At 39.0% G+C, this 19,384-nt stretch overlaps 1 protein-coding gene across 1 annotated transcript; it reads right to left on the minus strand.

The window, feature by feature from the left end:
- Positions 1-843: 843 nt before the first annotated feature.
- LOC145768973 (atrial natriuretic peptide receptor 1-like) lies at positions 844-19,384 on the minus strand. Its single transcript, XM_082580577.1, has 23 exons — positions 17,654-19,384; positions 17,427-17,583; positions 16,792-16,940; positions 15,269-15,435; positions 13,200-13,360; positions 11,985-12,094; positions 11,564-11,672; positions 11,082-11,292; positions 9,910-9,990; positions 9,665-9,802; positions 9,461-9,542; positions 8,994-9,273; positions 8,686-8,757; positions 7,680-7,757; positions 6,988-7,165; positions 6,752-6,910; positions 6,370-6,525; positions 6,094-6,262; positions 5,558-5,704; positions 3,572-3,764; positions 3,320-3,494; positions 2,218-2,316; positions 844-1,870 (listed from the first exon to the last, which is right to left on the minus strand). The coding sequence occupies exons 1-23, from the start codon at positions 18,070-18,072 to the stop codon at positions 1,692-1,694; spliced, it is 3,669 nt and encodes a 1,222-aa protein (XP_082436703.1). The 5' UTR covers positions 18,073-19,384; the 3' UTR covers positions 844-1,691.

Raw genomic sequence — 19,384 nt, forward strand, 5'->3', positions numbered from 1 at the left:
GGACTTGTAAAGGCTTTGATCCACTGACGCAGGCCCGGTTACCGAGATTGGCAGAGTGAAGTTTTCCGATTGTTGAAGTGTTGTTGCCGGTGAATTGCTCCATCCACTAGATGCCGCTGAATGACGAGCAGTCATGAAATGTGTTGCTCAAGCCTCAAGCTCACAACGTGAGAGTCAAACCAGCGTTGCTTGACGTTGAGGTTTCATTATTTGCAAGGTAGAGCGGCCAACAGCTATCCGAGGAGGACTATTTGTTAAAATGTTGTATGACCATGCTAAACTAATGAGATCCAGTGCTGCAATTAATCTTCTAAGCCACCTGGGTTAGTTGAGAGGGCCGGTAGGAGAAGGGAACAAGTCATTTTTATTTGTTCTCACCATCTAAGAAGATTAAATGAAGGAAAGAGTACAGTATATCAGACGACAAACCAGTATTGCTCCTAATGAGGATGTTCTCAAAGTTTTCTCTTAAGTTTCCATATTTGTCAAAGTTCTATAAAAAATAAATCATATTTTTAAATTAGAATGTGAAATTATTCCAATTTATTTCCATTGCTTTACTAAATTTACCCCATGATCAGTATTTACCCCGAAGGGATGACTTAACCCCTTGTTGAAAACTCTTGTCATCAGGCTTGCATCGCTTACTCTCTTATTATGTTCATTGCCAATGTCGAAAGATATCGTTTGAACTATGGAATGTTTTTATGCATTAATCTTGATGTGAGGTGGTGTGCTGATCACTGCTCGTCAGTTCCTGGATCAAAACTCGTTGGAACTTATCTGAAGGAAGTTTCGGATTAAGGGCTGCTATAAACATTATGACAAACCAACATGCCAAACTAAAGGAAGAAAGTTGATTTATTTGCGAAAAAACAATTTATAGAACAACATAGTAGCAGTTGTTAACTTAAAGCGCAGATGAACAATGGCACAATTAGATATTCAATCAACGCGTGATGGTCGAATATTTCCAATCATCAATTCCGGTTGATTGCAATGGACGAGATGTTATTTCAGGTTTAACTTGTTTCCTTGTAAATTGCTGAATATCTGGTACAAGTCACAGGTAGGGAAGTAGGCTGTAAATGACTTGATGGAATGCAAACTTTGTTGATCATTCAGAATTTTAATCAGACAAAAAAAATAATCTGATGAACAAATGAAAGCGTAGAAGAGCAAAATACGAACATCTTCTATTCTTCTTGTTGTATTTTGGTTAATTTATTGAAAAAAGTATAATGTAGTTTTGTTATTATACAAACAAATAACTTGAAACAAGCAATAATTCTTTGTTGGTTTAATAAATAATAAAGTCCAACAAAAAGTTGACGTCATAAAAATGAACAGTCGAAATTATTACATCAACAATAAAACTTATTTTTCAGAAATATTTGTGAAAATTGTCTGTGACTTTGTTCTTGTATGACGACGTCCACGATCAACGTAAATACGTTGGGACGTTAGAAGGACAGCGACATAGACGGCAAGGAACACGAAATGATTAATAAATACATCAAGTACAATCGTTGGTCATCTTTCATACATTGTGACGTCACAGTGATGTAAACAACGCAAGTGTGATTAGTTTGCGCAAAATCACAATTGGTAACTATCACGTCACAATGAACGTCGATAGTTTATGAAGACGGCGTTTTTGTGACGTCACCACTAGACTAAAACCAACGCTTTTAAATGTGACTTTCTTTTTCTGGGAAAGATTTCACGTCATCAGTGACCTCACCCACGAGCCAGTACGTAGTGAGCGCTCCCTTTCCTTTCATGGGGACATCCCCTCTGAGCTGTAGTTGGAAGCTTTGATATTTATCGAGAAGTTGCTTCGTGGACTCCGACACGTGGATGGCAAGTGCTGGAACAAGATTAACATAAAGACACGTAATATTACGTAATGAATATTATTTCTAGCAGCCACATATCCTTCGATAGCTTGGGGAGAGATGTCTGATGGCAGCTCGCTTGTACATGGACCAAATCACAATAAAGTAACTTTATAGGTTAGAAGAAATCTTTTCGTTTACAACCCCTCGGCCCTCACACCAATCAAGATTCTTGAGTTATGTCAGTGCAAATAGTTCCACCTGTAGTACGGGTAGGAGAGGCAATGTTGCAACGTGGAAGGCCTTGTTAAAGCTAAATACCACATCTTGAAGCATCAATCAATGTCAAGTTACTTAACAAGTCTATGACGTCACTCACGTGATCCGCTGGATTCCATCCGGGACGCTGTATTGACCGTGTCCCCAAACAAACAATAACGAGGCATCTTTAGTCCTACCACTCCGGCACAGCACGGCCCTGAAACATACGGCTGCTGGTCACCTATATTCACTATTCAGGCTATCAACGATGCTGTTTTAACAAATTTTTTGTTTTTTAGTCTCTTTACCATCTCTGTTTTAATACAGCTGGATACCATGGTGACGCAAATGATCGCTTTTGTTTTATCGACTACTTGATATCATTAACTATTTTTTTTAATTATACAACAATAACACAGATAACACGCTAAGAAAAAACAATACAGACATTGTAAATATCAGCAAGATGTAAATTAGGTAAGTTTGAGTTCACTATCAACCTATGTGGTTCTATTTCAGTTGATATTTTTTTAAGTGATATCGTTTACCGCAGAAGCACAACAACTAGGTTGTATTATAGCGCCATATGCCGCCTGGCCTGCCAATATCAATGAAAGCAAATTAAGGGTTGGGATAATGAGAACATGTTTAGTTGTTTATGCTTACTGTTTAGTCTTAATACTGCTATAGACTTTACCGCACGGCAACATTATGACAACACCTAAATACTCCAACATGTGCATTCGAAACAAACATTTTGGGTAAAATAAATTCTTTCACAAGAAAGCTGAAAGTTTATGTAGAAAGAATTCCAAAATGCCAATGTGCCGGACATTCATCTATTTTGTACCGGCTGCATAGCCGAGTAGTGAGGGCCTTGGAACGGCACGCGAAAGGGCGCCGGTTTGACACCGCTCAAGAGTATGCAGCCCTGTCTTTGGCAAGACACTTGAAGGCATGCCTAAAGGTGGACACGAAGATTGGCTTCCTTGCCTTCCCGCCTCCCCTTAGTCTAAATCTTCAACCACCGGGTGTAAGCCTGAGTACGAAAGCAATATCTATTTGATTAATCGACTGATTAGTTCAATAAATTTATTATCCACAAAATTAATGCATTGCAAGCGACACCAAGACAAGGAATTTGAATTATCATAAACAAATATGAATATTCTGAAATCTGCTTTTTTTTGAACAATTTTCATGTCAATATCGTTCCGTACCGGTATGAATTCCAATCCTCAGTTTCAATTGGTCGCCTGGACGATGACGTATCTTGAAGTTGTTGACCGCTTGGAGGAGCGCTAGAGCAGTTCGCGCAATCTCCCTCGCGTGACGTATCCCGTTACGCACGGGTAGGCCCGACACGAGCATGTACGCGTCACCAATTGTCTCCACCTGGGAACGTAATTGGGGTTAGAAGTGAACTTTGGTTGCGGGTTCGAACCTCGGTCGGGTCGGTAGCGAGATGTCACCTTGTAAACATCGAAGTTGTCGATGATAGCGTCGAAACAAGTGTACAAGTCATTGAGGAGGGACACGATTTGCATCGGGCTCGACGCGGCCGACAATGACGTAAAACCAACGATGTCAGTGAAGCAGATGGTGACGCTTTCGAAAGCTTCAGCCGGAACAGCGTCGCCGCGTTTGAGTCGATCGACGACAGGTCTATAAAAGACAAGAGTTTGCTACATTAAGAGTTGAACTACGCACTGATGATGCACATGCATTAGTGAGGTCATGCGTAGATGACATCATCATATAGAAACATATTTGCGGAACAATAACATTTAGAACCTGCTTTCATTTGAACAACGTGCTTTGTCTTACAAAAACTAACAAAACATTAACATAATTTTTCCTCCTGACTGCAATTTGAGGAACATGGGACAACAAAATTTCATACTGCGCTTTATGTTGTCACAATGGACGCCCAGCCACATGATTCGTGATGTTATGAAAAATATTGCACCGTGAAACTCCGTATCAGGGTTCTACGAGGTCTTTCCACGGCTTTATCAACACCTCAACAACAAGACGGTCTTCTGGGTGTTTCCATGACGTGATATAATGGAATGCGTTTAAGCGTTCAAAGAATACAGCGATGCTTTCCCTTAGTCATTGAGGTGTTGGGATTGGTCACTTTGTATGTTCAACAAAATATTCCTTTGTTTGATCATAAAGAAAGAAGCAAATCGAGTCACGACTTACCGCTCTTACAGCGGTCGTTCATGGCAATGAATGTTTATGTTGAGATAAGGAAGCTGTTTAGAAAACATTCTTACTCATTTGCTCAAACAACTCCGCGTGCTTGATGTTATCAGATGCAGCTCGCGCAAAAGCAACGAGGACTGATCCGATAATCCCATTGCTAAGTCACAAATTGACCGCGGACATTATGACAGAACAATTTGTAAATTGAATGTTATGATATGGGTTCAATATTTGAACAAATAAACAATTGAGCTTGTGTAAACTTTTTTATTAAAACAACAAACACACAGCTAGTCTGGTGTTTTGGAATCCAATGCTGAAAGCCACAGAAAACTTTTAATATAACCGTCAATAAATGATTAAGTTTGAAAGTATCTGACAAACGTGCCATAGTACGCCCTGTAATCAATATGATTAAAAGGCAATCAATTTGAGATCAATAAGCAAAGCGCAAAGTCCGGACTTTATTGACAAAAAACAGAGAAAACCATTTTAAAATTGAAGATCGAAGTTATGAATTATTAAGTTAGAGTTCAGAAAACTTATTTTAATGTAAAACTGTGCAGCTAAACGATCAAAGCATCTTTCTTTACAAAACGTTTATTTCAAAAACAAGATGATCTTGCCACACCATAACGTACAACACAGTTCAACATGCGACTTGCTATAACTACGCAAAACTTCAACCGCTTTCAGAAAACTAGTTTTCTTAACTTTAGTAATTCTTAAATTTAAGGCTTCCATTTGAGATGAGTTAAAATAAGTTTCAAAATTTCTATTCATCATCATCACAGATGCTGAGCCTGGCCACAAAGCCGCTGTCATTACGCAACAAAGTCTAGTTGAAGGAATATGAGTGATGGAAATACTTTATTGCACAGTGACAATGAAATCACTTGCTGGAAGTAAAACGTAAGGAACCAATGCACTGTCCATGTGTTACTGCAAAAAACAAAAGAGGATCCGATGTCCCTAATAACAAAATTAAATTTGATGAGATAATTTCATGAAAACTTCTAACTTATTATGCGAAAACTGGTCGTGAATTTTACCAATAGAAGGTCCACCAGTGACACAACTTTGGAAACTGTTTTTACAACACCTTTCATTTCACGTTGCAAGCAGCGAATGTTGTTCTTTTTCAGGTCATTTAAAAACTTTCCAAATACCTGCCTTGCAAATACAACATGTTGTAGCAAACACAATTTTGTTTTGACAAACATAAATAAATCAAACAATCAACTTACACTGGGAGCATTTGGTACAAAAGATCATCAGCTTTTTGCTTCTCTTCAATGTAAGCTGCCGTTTTCTCCTCTACAAGTCCTTCCAGGTTGATCGCGTATTGCTCCATCCTATGGAGAAGATTTTCCACAAGGTTTCCCGGGTTCTCCCTGAAGAAAGTCATCAACTAGTGAAGTAGATGTTGATGAGGAAAATTCCTCGTGCAGATGGCTTGGGTTCGATACCAGGTGGAAGTTCGACGCATTTCGTAACTGCTTTGTAGTTGAAAGAACAACCCATGAAGTCATTAATAATAATGCAAACTACAAGCATGACCTCATTAACCGAGAACTAGCACAGGGAAAGTTCACCATCAACTCGAGATAAGAATTTAACGCGCCGTGACCAAAACAAAAGACAGCGATCAAGTGAAGCAGCATTGTTGAGATGCCATGAAGAAACGTTCGTATGAGATAACACTGGCTACAATTAGATGGTTTGTTACGTCAACAATGGATCGTCAACAAGTTCGTCGACGTATGTTTAAACTTTTCCTCACCTGTTGAATCTGACAATGATTCTCTTTGTCAAATTGAAGTCTGGTCTCTCATTGGGGTCTTCATGCCAACACTTTTGCATCAAGTTGCAAATGTCTTCACTGAGGATCGACAAATCGATCATGGGTCGAAAGTAGGGCGGGAAACCGCATCGAACCTTGGAGATGATTTCTGTCAAGAAAAGTAGATCAATTGTAATGTTCTTGTGATGAAAACAACACAACAACTTGGTACATAACAATGTAACGCCATGGCGTCTCTGCATCCAGAAACGATACCTTTGCAAGACAAAGGTATTCCCCCAACGTAGAAAGGTCCTTTCCTGAGAGCAATTTCTTGGAGGATTATTCCGAAGCTGTAGATGTCTCCTTTCTGAGTGCCGGTAAACGTGTTGGAAGAGCAGCGTAGTAGCTCCGGAGCTGTCCATAGTTTCTCTGAACCAAAACAATAATAAACCTATTGCTGACGCTATACAACAAAGGAGAACGTTTATATGCATCAAAGACATGTTGGAGATATATTAAATAGCAACAACAAAAGGGCTGCAAAACTGGCTGACCCCTGCCAGCTTGGACAAACGCCAGGTCTCATCTATTGAAGAAGAGACAAACGGATGATGATGAAGAATATTGAGAATGGAATGTAGATCAGAAAACTCACTTTCGCAGTCTCTTTCTGATTCCTCCACGCTAGGGAGGTTTCTAAAAGAATTCAACCCATAATCTGTGATCTTCAGCACGAATCTAGAGTCCACGACACAATTTGTAGACTTCAAGTTGCCATGGCAATGAATCGCACTGTCGTGGAGGAAACACATTCCTGGATAAAAAATGAAATTGATGAAAAACTGAATTTAAGAAGTTGCTCATATTTTATGCACAATTTAAGACATGTACCTTTGACCAAGTCATTCATGAGGGAGACTCTAAACATCCAGTCCATGGTAATCTCTTCATTGAGGAGGATATCCTTCAAACTTCCCTTCCCGCAGTATTCAGTGAGGATGCAGATGTTGGGCCATTCCACACACGCTCCTTCAAACCTGGTCAAGTGCTCGTGTGTGACGTCGCGCATCTGGAATGCATGACAATGTATTAAGACTTTAATTACGTCATAACAATACGTCATCAACAATTGGAAATAAGTTAGGGTATGAATTAAATATTCAAAAGGAATTCAAAGAAATTTACTCATACTGACGATTTAAAACTAAATAAAAAAAGGTAAAGGGGGTCCCATGCTTGATTCAAGCTTCGGGAGAAGAGAAGATAAGGTTCTCATTGTACTAAGCCTTCGGCACTAAGGAGAGTAGGGTGGCAAGTTCCTTTCTCTCGGCCGCCTTTACTTCAGTAACTATGCCCACCCAATTTATTACACCCTGGGTAGAGGTGAGCAGTGTTTGTCAACAACCAGCATAAGCCGGGAGTCGAACCAGGATTGCATGATTGGAAAGCCAACGCCTTATCCGTTGCGCCATCCCACCACAACTTTTTTTTAAATTAAATAAAACATCAGAAAACACTCTGGGAACATAATGAGTTGACTAGGCTATATGTCACTGCGACGTCACTAACACGTCACCACTTACGTGTTTCAATTCCATAAGAACACTTCGATTGAGTTCAACCTTTCGTCTGGTTGTCATTTTCAAAACCACAGTTTTGTCCTAAAGGGAAGCAATGAAACAATTCGTGAAAAAAACTACTGGAAATAAATAACTATTGTTCTATTCTTACGTCATAATCGTGTGGTCGACGACAAAACAACTGGGCTGAGTAACATTGCTGGGCTTTTAGCCGTACAGGAAAGCCAGCCAGGTAAAACAAATTTAAACGTTCTATGTTTACAATGGTTCGGATACTTTTAAAGGCCCGGCTTGGTTCAATGCAACAGCTTTTATAATTACATCCCCGTCGTCTTACTAAGTTCGCTCTTCCCATGTAGTTAATTAATTATTTTTCCAACGAAGGTACAGCGTTGCGTGGGTAAAGTTTGGATTTTTTTTTGTTTGTTAGAACCCAAATACTTTGTTGTTCAAAATCTGCTTATGATGCGTCAAAACCTCTTCGGTCCTAAACGTATGACCATCGTCGGCCGCATTGCCGAGTGATAAGAGCCTTGGAATGACGTTCGAAAGGCGCCGGTTCGACACCGCTCAAGAGCATGCGACCGAGTATTTGGCAGGACACTTAAAGGCATGCCTGAAGGTAGACATAAAGATTGGCTTCCTTGCCTTCCCGTCCACTTAATCTAAATTTTCAATACCCAAGGACACAGGGTATAGGATACAGGGTACGACAACATATTATGAAACAACACAAGTTGCAGCAAAAGTTGGTCTGAGCATTCGCTCTCATTGTAATATCATCTTCAATAGAAAAACCATGAACAGTTTCTCAATTTTTATAAACCAAATAAAATTGTCTTCAGAAGCAAAATCCTTTTTATCTTGTTTTTCTTTCCGTCAATTCGCATATAAACATCTCTTGCAAATGACGTCATAAACGTCATCTTTGGTGTTGTCTAGCGCCACGGCTGGTGAATATGTTAAACTGCGTAACCTCGTCATAGTGGGCAACATAAGCAGCACTGACCTTGTACAATCCAATGGCGGTCAGTCCTCCCCACGCTCCGTCGCTTATCAATGATCCTGCGCTCGTTTTCCTCTGAAAATACAACGATTTATGACGTAACAATCAATCACAACTTAAAACTAATGAAAACGTACAAACTAAACTTTAAGGTGTTCACATTATGAATACCGTCAATGATAATATTGTGTACTCGTCAATTAGTATTCCATAGAAGACCTCTAGTTCTAAATGGAAAATTATACAAAAATATTTAAAAATGAAAGAAACAAAGATGCTAGCGATATGACGTCATCAATCTTATGACTTACTTCATTGTCAAAAACGCGCTCGTTCTTTCTGGAATTTGATGACCATTTTCGCTTCCGTTTGAGGGCGCGCTTGGCTGCTACAGCGGGCGATAACGATGGAACGAAATATGACATCACTTCGCCCAAGGAAGGGTCGCTTTCTGAAGCCCTCGCCCTTTCTAAGGCACTGCCCCAGCTAACTGTCCCACTGAGAATACTGTTGGGGGCTCCCGACCATGTGACGTCATTCCAGTTTACTCTCCACAATTGACTTTCAAGTTCCTTCCTCAGTTTATAAGGTCTACAAGTAAAGTCAGGTCAATTCATGCTGAATCATGACAACGTTTGGTTAATCTTCAACGAGGAATGCATTGAGATGCCGTCATGGTGTGAAATACAACAGTCGGAGACTGTCAACCATTCCATTGTTGAAGTGTACCTGTACGCAAGAACAATGCATGTTGCATTATGACGTAATAAAGACTAACCTGTAAATGTTAAAGAACGTGGCCCCGAGAAAGCAGGCGAAGGCGACGATAGATATGGCGGTGATCTCGAGCTTACCTATACCTGAAGACATAAATATTTGACATGAGATTAGAAAACATAAGAAAATAATCGTTCATTATATATTGAAAAATATTGTTAAAATTAATAAAGCTTCATCAACTGATTTATTCCATCCAACTAACCGTTTTTGGGGCATTTGATTCCACTGAATCCACACTTGGGCATATCTGGGGGAGGCTCACCTCCAGGCCAGCGTAGCACGGTGTGTTCATGGTATGTGCCAACAGCAGCGTCGTAGTAACCAACTTCTTGGAACTTTTCTAAACCAATAGAGAATCTCAAAACTTGGCCTGGCGAAAAAACTTACCGGTATCCAAAGTTAAATACCGTCAATTACTGTCATTAATAATATTATCATCATGATTACCTCCATCGACATCCAAGCGATTAATTATAAATTTAAATCTTCGATCTCCTTTGCCATCAAAAGCCATCTTGCCACTGACCCCTGAAATAATTGTAACAAATAAAGACACCAAACAATCAGCGTCTCAATGTGACATTGATAGAGATAGAAACGAGATTAGCGTAAACAAAACAAATTCATGAAGTGCTAATGTTGAAAAATAAACTTTCAGGGTGACTTGTATAATATTTACTAACATTAATAAACAAGATGACCGATTGGTTGTGGAAAGTTAAAGTTTCGCGTGCAAGATGAAAACAGTTTATTCACCCAATTTGCCCCCTCTTCAAGCATCGTACCCTAAATACACCCTTCGACCTACCTCGCATTGAGCCTTCAATGTAACACTCTGTCATATTTGTTTTTCGCTTAAGCGATTTAGCGATAAGATTCTCGCAACTGTTTTTCGACAAAAGCATTCGAAATATTTGCCGTGTCCCAATCATGAATCATTGTATTAGGCCACAAACATATCGACTTATTCTTTTTGTAATCTGTCTTTTGGATTATCCATGCATATCGATCTAGCGTGTTGAAGGTATAAATATTATGATGAGGGTGGTACCAAGGGCTTATGGCGTCTGCAGGCAGGTCACCGCTAAACAACCTTCCCTTCTATGTCCCGCCTCAATTTGCACTAACATCTTATTCGTGACGTTCTTCCGTTTGATTCTATATTTTCAACAGAAACACTACCAGCTAGGCCTTACAATGGGATCCTGCAAGGCTATTCTCAGGACTCGTCTTGAAGCGGATAATTAAAGTTAGAAATATTCGCGGTGGATTAATCCATTGTTAATGAAGCAAACATTGTATCGTGCTGACAGCTCAACTCTCTTCCGAGTAAAGAGTTGAAAGTTCAAGATTTTTATTCGAGGTAGAAATTATTTGCACTTGTGGCTTCCTTTCAAGGATATGAACGATGTCATATGGTATCAGTTACGTCACCATGCACCGGTTCGACGTCACAATGCATCAGTGATGTCACAAATCGTTGATAAGTCGCATACATAGGTCACAAAATCGAAATTCATGACGTAGCGAACAGCAGCAACAAAGGCAGAAAGTTTGTTACAAACCATCCTAAAAAAGTTCCGCAAACTTTTCATTTTTTTAATGTGTCTAATTCTAACCTTCGAATTCCTTATTGGCAATGAACTTCTTCATGAGAAGGCTTCCATCCGGGAAGGCAGAAGAATGTCGATCACTTGATGATGTGCTCCAGGGGTCGGATAGAAGATGATCCTCGTAAGACATTGATTGATTACTGCTGCCCAGACTGGAGTTAAACACATGGGCCAGCATCAGAAGGGAGTCATGGAGATAGGCCGGGTGTTGGTTTTTCTATAAAACATTAAAACAATTATAACATCAAACACTCCTTGGGAAAAAAAACAACATCAGTTGTGCACTGGCTATAACTTTTAACGCTAACTCACCCTACCAGTACCAAACTAAACAATGATTGGAAAAATAAAACTCCTGAACGTTAACACTGTTGTTAATGACATCTTATGATGTCATAGAACGAGTTCTTCGAAGTCGTTTAAGTCGTGATATAGTTGCTTAGTCGCGTTGCGGTACAGCACTGTTTGGGGCAACAAAGCAGGCTCACTTTAAAATATTCATCAAGGTTTTCTGCTCCGTACTTCAATCCTTCGTTAAGAGCAAGTTCAGTGGCGAGGCGACGTGATAAGTCGGGATCCAAATCGTCGTACAAGTCCCTGAAACAATCGAGGGAAAGCGTCAGAAAGAACGTTGCCCATGACAATGCAGACGAGACGCAAGTGTCGAAATGTTTACTTCGATTGTGATAAAATATAGTATATACAGTGACTGAAGCCATGTTTAACAAATAGCTACGTAAGGTAATAAATGTAAAATATAAAAACAAATGTAGAATATCATTGCAATATTAAATGAGCTATATTGTTTAATAATGATTGGTTATAACGATATGAATCTGATAATGTTGAATATTATAATTGTCAATAAAATACCGATGCTGGTGATTACAGAAAATAAATTCCACTCACTTTCCAAGTTTCTGCTTTAGCTTGTAGACAAAGTTGTCATACCGACGGGTTCGTTCGGTCGGCAGTGTCACAATCACGGCCGTCTCGAAGATCTTCCGAAGGGACTCGTCCTGAACACATTATGACGTCATAACAAGAAATAATTGCTTCAAAATTGCGATGTTTGAAAAATCTTAAACTTCTTCGAACGCAAAACTCCTTCTCTAACTGGAATACAACTGAAACGCCACGCGATGATCTCATCTGAAGACTATTGAGCAGTTGTAGTTAGGTGTCTTCATTTCCATTCCAGCTTTACGCGATTATCGTAATGAAGCGAACATGTTGATAAGGTCACCATAGATTCCGCAGCGATGCTTTGAGACGCCGCCGGATATTAATTTGCAGCAGCGTTGCAGTCCTGCGGTCGTAAAGAACCGATGCTCTACAGAACGCTGCTAAGCGAAAGGTTCAGGAATGTTCAGTTCAACGCACAATAAACATTGTCTATCTATGATGCTGCACAATTAACAGGGAATTTTTAAAACTTTAATTTTTAATGAATGTTTCATTTCAAGGAAATAATTTCTTCTTTATTTCATCACTGTGCTTGATGTGATGACGTCATAATGGTGCGTTGTCGTTTACTTACCGACAAATAAAGAGCAGCAAACGACTGGTTTGGTGGTTTTTCAAAAACACTGTTTTCTTTGTAACAAAGTAAGTGATACAACTACCTTCAAAATAAACATTTCAAAAGCAGAAAAAAATTCAAAGTATGAATTTAATAATTGTTAGTTCACCTTTTGATAAAAATCTAACATAGATAAAGAATAAAAAAATAGTTGAAATATGAAAAGTAGTTTTTTGACAAATAGAAAAAAAATATATTGCACTTTTCCATCAACACAAAGTAAACTTCACACAATTGAAACATCGTTGTAAAAAATCATAAAAGCGCTTGTCACATTTCAAAGTACGTAAGTATGACGTAACGATGACATCATTCACCACCAGGTTTTTTTTAAGGTTTGGTTTGGGTGACCACTAAGTAGTTTTAAGAGACCGCAAGTGTTTCATTTAAATACCAAAAAATAGCCATATTTGCTTAAGACATAGCGAGAAATAACCATTACTTTTCTACTGTAGTTGCAAGTCTAAATTTTGGGAAACCGCTGGAGAAATTTGGGGGACCGTTTCGGTCCCCTAAAACACCTTAAAAAGAATACTGCTTACCACCACTGTTGTTCCGTTTTCGTCTTCATATATCCATGGTGTTAATCCAAGGTTGTTGTTCAAATCAACTATGATGTAAACAAACTCCCCATTGTGTCCGTGCTTCTGCGCGTTTGCCATAAGGTCGAATATTGCCTCTCCACCCGCGCTCATGATGAGAACTGTAAATGGTCGACAATTAAAGATCTTTCCATCTTCGCGCGTCTCATCGTTTGTTCCTTAACATTCTTCACTATTATAGACTTCCACTCAAGAAAATTTGTAGCGGCGATATTTCGAATGTGGAACACAAATTTCCAGACACAAGAGCGGCTATTCAGCAGCCTTTGTTTTGTCACAAATACCACACTCAGGACAGCGACACATGGATCTTTATAGGCGACCGTTCAATGAAGCAACCAGCATTTCATGTTTTTGCTAGCAAAGTTATTTCATTTGATTTTAATAAATTACAATTTTCAGAATTCCAGTTTGCTTTTCTCTACCCCAAGCTAACACGAGATGGTAAATTCACAAACCAATAACTTCTACCGTCACCCTGTGACCAGTCATTCCGACAAATTGGTCGCGAACTGGAAAAAATTATAGTTACTGGTCTATTGTGAAAAAAAATCTGACCGATATGAATGCAAGTTAAAAAGCTAACGCGCAAGTTAAAGCGACAACGTTGATGCAATGTAGGTTCTTAAATGATTGTTGTTTTGCTAAAAAATGTAAATCAAAAGACTTTTTCTGCAGTCACAAGAACAGGGATGTCCGTAGCCAAACTTTGTGCGGATTGTTGTGAATATAAAGCTGGTTGTTCCGAAACAAACTTTCAACTTCTCGGTAACCGAAGTGTCGGAAATTCTCTGCGTGTTGAAACTTCTGTAGCAAGAAGCGATTCATCGCAATCGCTGTCAATCAACCAGGAAAGTTGAAAGCTTGAACTTTTTAAACAAAGAAAAAAAGATGCAAAAATAGTTTTAACTTCTGCGACTCTTTGGGTCTTTCAAAAAAAAGCATTTTTTGGGTGGATCCAATAATTCGAAGACAAAAGCTTGAGTTTCAGTTTGACAAGAATTACAATAATTAGAGGCCGATATAATTTTGACTTCGAATTCTAGACTAAATGTGCTTTACATCTTTTTAAAATGATAGTTTTGTGAATAGAAATTGTCAACGGGTGAGCACTATTACCAGGGCCGTTGAGAGGATGGCCGATGAGTATTATCACAAAATCCTGAAGACGCTCCAGCAGTCTTCAAGGATCTTTGCTCTTGCGGCATGATTCCTCCTGGAGCGATCAAGAAGAAGATGTTGCATTGATGATCCATTTATATCTTCAACAGGCGAAGTGTTTAGTTACATTTTTGGAACGATGATCTCACTGAAGGTATGTGCAACAAAAATTTCAACGTCCAATCAGCTCAATTAATTCTGTCTGTGACGTCACAATCTCAGCGTCCACACGCAATCAGAGAGTTGCAAAGGAATTTATTTGAGATAATTTGTTATTTTTGAAATAGCATCAATAAAATGAAGAAGATTTACCTCACTTTAACTTTTAACCTCAACACCTCTCTAGCGGTAAGCCAATAATTAGTTTATTTAACCAAATATTTCGTGCCTTTTAAGCACTTCGATTTAGAATCGAGCGCTTATCCATTACTGCATCATCATCATCATTCGCAAGGACGGGTTGAAGATGGATTCAAAATGGAATCGTGTCATCTCGCGAAACTATCGCTCAATGCTGCCAACTTCTAACCGTAAGCCTCATCAGGTTAACGCCTTAGGCAAGTCAACAACATAAACACAACACAAATTTTAAGCCATCGATGGCTGTTTCTCAAAAACTTTCATAAAACTTGCCATGAACAACACTTTTCGCCGCGGAAACGAACAAAATGTCTCTCGATGCTTCTTGAAATTAAAGTCTTTTGGGTTCATTTACGTTTGTTGCACTGACGTCACCATTACTTATTGTTGTTGTTTCAAGTTCAAAGACAAAAGGAAAAAGTTTTTATAACTGCGTCACAATTGTCATTGCGGAAGAAAAATAAAAGCTTTATGACGTCACTTCTCACCTCGGCCTTGCTCCTTGATTTCCTTGAATATGACGTCATAGTTGTATTCGACAAGGCCACCTTCGGTAGCCATGTTGTATTCGGATAACCGGATCTGGCTTATCCGGTGCTCCGGATAGTCGCGGAATATACTGGTAAAGATTCCTTCAGCCATGAAGAAGTGGTACCTGACAAGTAATGAAACGTTGGACAATGATAGGTCATAAAGATGGTAAGATGTCAATACTCAAATTGATGCAACTTTGTAGCATCACAAAAGCCCGATGTATTCAATGAAGTAAAAGCGTTATGTGTAAAAGCGTTTTCAATGTCTTGCCCAAACATAGCTGGGCGCTTTCAGGGAGAGTAGACCCTGCAACCCTTTGATTGCTAGTGAGGCCATTTGAACCCAAGAAACAATCTTATTATAAACCAGTAGTTCGTAAATGTTCTGTAGTCGTGGCCTCCCTTTCAAAAATCATCAAAGTTGAAAGTCTTGAAACTATTAACAGCGACTGTTGAACACTTTGAAAACTTTGAAAACTAATCATGTTTGGCGAGCTGTTTATATTTGAGCAACTTTGAAATGAAAACTTTGTAAACCTATTTACAGGGGTTTATATGGATGTTAGTGTATGCATTTCAGTATTTTGTCCTAAAATTAACACATTCGCAGACCTCTTGGGATTCAGTGGAGCCCAGGTGGGAAACAGTGTTCACCCCTTGGGGTTCAATGGAGCCCACGAGGGAAACAGTGTTCACCCCTTGGGGTTATATGGAGCCCAGGTGGGAAGCAGTGTTCTAAACTGAAAAGTCTTTATTTAGATAGAAAAATGTCAACTTTTGCTCTAGTTTCGTGAAATTGTTTCCTAATTTTGGTTGGTTGTAGCATCATCATAACAATTATGACACACACCGATACCACTGTTGTGTACTCGATGAGGCGATAAAATGATTACTCAACGACAGGTCGTCAAGTGACGGCCCTCCGGAGAATGTCTCCGACAAACAACTCGATCAATTTTTAAGCATTTCCAAGGAATTTGTTCATCAAAAAAACTTACGCGAAATTTTTGCAAGATAACAGAAATTTAAAACAACACAGTAGAAAGTTTTGAAGCAGAAACCGCGACCACAAACTCACACACAGTTCATTATGACGTCAAGCAACGAAACAATCAAATTAAAAGAAACTCTGCGTTGAAACAAACCTCGTTCGTTTCCATTCAACCAAGGTCACGACGAAAATAAGTGTAGCCGACTAAATCATAAATAGCTAAAGAATAAACGATCTAAACACAAATCACTCCAAGAAAATCCAAAGTAACAAAATCTTTCACGAGGTAGTTTTTCTCAAGCGGCAATAACATCCAAAGACCAGCCTCAGCACCTCTACATATTGTTGCAGTATGTGATTATGATGTCATTATGTATCACAACATATCATTATGTTGTCATTGTATGTTATCATATTGTCACAATGCTTTATTTATATTTCACAATGTATCGCACATAACCGCAGCAACACTATCTAGTCTACCTACCTTTCTATGGGATCATCATCGAACACCTGAGCTCCTGCTGATGTCCAATTGTAGAAGCGGAGGATAGCCACGACGCAGTCTCCCACTTGTCCAGCTTCTGGACCACTCCTGACCAGGACGTTCTTGTTGTTCTCCACGAGCATTGTGTCCTAACAAAGTGCAGTAGAATAAAAGACAAGTTTTCATGATGTTGTTTGGTATTGTTGGGACTTCTTCTGTTTGTGGAATTGTTAACAAAGTCTCAGAATAAAAAGAGGAAAAACTGGAGTCTTTGTAAAAACAACTTTATTAGTGCAAGATGTTGACGGAAGGCAACAACTTTATTGTCTAAAATGAATTTTGTCTGCTGCACGGTAGAATCAAAATCGTATAAAATAAAAGCTGCATTGTTAGCTTCTGCACAAATTTAACTCTTTATTTTCCACACAGGGAAGTTTACTTAAGTTTATTCATCCCTCAATTTGACCTGTATCATGTACATGAAAAGATCTATTTGTTTCTCTGCACAACACATCTATTTATCTTTCATAAAAGACGCCCCTTGTCATTTCTTCAGAACAAATCATGTTTATCTGGACAAAGGAATTAATATTAAGTTTGAAAGTAAATACTTTTACTCAATCACAAGTAATTACCCTGAGGACAACAGAAATAGAATCTGGAGTGAGATTGAGCTTGCCCCAGTGTGTAGTGAAGCATGCAACACGTGACATGGAGATGGCGTTCATTGGACCAATCATAGCGCTCATATGATCTTTCATCATCGAATCAACAGCCGCGATTTGTGCTAACCTGAAACAATAGATTGTTTATGTTGTGTTACGTTTATTTGCTTCTAATGTGTTCACGCGGGTCAACTTACTTTGCTGATGCTCTTCCTTCTGCGTCTCCTGAGTCATAATAGCGGAGCGCGATGTCAAATCCATCCAACAATCCATCGGACTGCTTGATGCGTTCCATGGCGATTTCGAGCGCTGGTTTCGCAAACACAAATGACCAGGGATAGGTTCGAAACGACTCCACATAATGGACACAGCCAACGTTTACTACACCATTGTTTGCACAGTACTTGCGCGTGTACTCGAATGGATCATATTCTGCTTCTTCAGCGATATCCGTTGTTGCTTCATAATAGTCAAGTGAAGAATTAAGTTGCTGGACGATTGTGTAAAGATTCTGGTACGCTTTAATCCCTGGAACCATGACGGTAATGTTGATCTGTTTGGACGTGACCAACTTTATTACCAAAGCTACTATGACAATCCTTGCAAGTGAATGCATCTTTATCGCGACAAGACAATGGTAGTTTCTGTATTTTCACAAATCTTCTCCCTTCAATTTTTTAACTTAATCTACAGACTGATTCTCAAACATTTCAGTAAACCTTCACCATCATTTTCTTTCAAATCTCATGTGTGACTGAAGTTGCGAGAAAAGTTGTCCAACTTAAACAGACGCAATCGCTTTGAAAAGAAGGTTGTCGGTGTGACGTATCTCGAAACGCTTGCGGGTGCGAGCTATGAGAAGATCGAGCAAGGAATTGTTGCCGCACAATCAACAAAATTAGTCCTTGCTGCTAATGTGTTGGCCGATATTCTTCAAATTTCCAAAAGAATTAACTTAAAATTTGATCAAACTTTGCAAACACGCACGAACACTTTGGGAACACGCACGTGGACAACAGAAGCAATTACCGTATTGCTTTTTAATAACTTTATTCTTGTATCAGGCAATCCGTACTCACCGAGCGTTGTTGAAGCTCATTAGGTGAAAAACACATTTTTTAAACAAAATAATTTCTAAGACAGCTACTTTATCTGTTCCAGATTTGTACCAGATCGGGTACGGATCTTACCAGATAAAGAGGTTGTCTGGATTCTTTATGAAAAACCAAAGAGGTCTAACTGGATTTAAAACTGGTTACATTTTAGTTTGAAATAGAAGCGTACATGGAGACGGTCCAAGGAATCTTGGATTGTTTGAGATTGGCAAATTTACAAACAGCCTACTTGTATCCTATTAGGCCTACTTTTTACTTACAAATAAGTCGTTTGCTTCTTACATGTTTTATTGATACAATTATTTAAACCTGCGTAGTTTAGTCTTCCAAACTAGAATTGTTAAGAGACTTTGAATGAAAATATTAAGAAATTTATAGAAAGTTCAAAATAAGTAGCCTAGTCTATAAATCAAATTTGACTAGCTACATATAAAGTTATTCTTCGAAATAAATATTCACAATTCAGAAAGCTGTATTACAAAATTTACACTGTGACAAGTTATAAATATTTTTGTGATATCATAATTGCGTCGATCCTTAGTTATGAAACTAAGGTGTGCGCTGTGCAGTGGAAACAAGCTTGTGTTGGTGATGGTTCCTTTATTTGCGCTTTCTGGGGTTAAAATTGGGTCGGGCCCACGCCTTGTAATCGCCTTAGAAAGGATTATGACGCATTCGGTCGACATAATCACAGATTGGACAGGTGCCAACATCGAACATCTTGATTGTGAGGATTCATGAAACAACATGGCCATCGCTTCTAGTCGCAAAAAATAGTCCAGTCGTTGAAGCAAAAAAAAGGGTCGAACCTTG

This window comes from Aplidium turbinatum, chromosome 1 (genome assembly GCF_918807975.1).
Source record: "Aplidium turbinatum chromosome 1, kaAplTurb1.1, whole genome shotgun sequence".
Classification (NCBI taxonomy): domain Eukaryota; kingdom Metazoa; phylum Chordata; class Ascidiacea; order Aplousobranchia; family Polyclinidae; genus Aplidium; species Aplidium turbinatum.

What these genes read in the sequence shown, in the direction of transcription:
- LOC145768973 (XM_082580577.1), bottom strand. Translation starts at nt 18,072, where the DNA reads ATGCATTCACTTGCAAGGATTGTCATAGTAGCTTTGGTAATAAAGTTG. An exon ending in CTAAAGCAGAAACTTGGAAA is followed by an intron (nt 11,673 to 11,984) that starts GTGAGTGGAATT and finishes CGATTGTTTCAG; the next exon opens with GGACTTGTACGACGATTTGG. An exon ending in ATCAGAAAGAGACTGCGAAA is followed by an intron (nt 6,526 to 6,751) that starts GTGAGTTTTCTG and finishes GTTTTGGTTCAG; the next exon opens with AGAAACTATGGACAGCTCCG.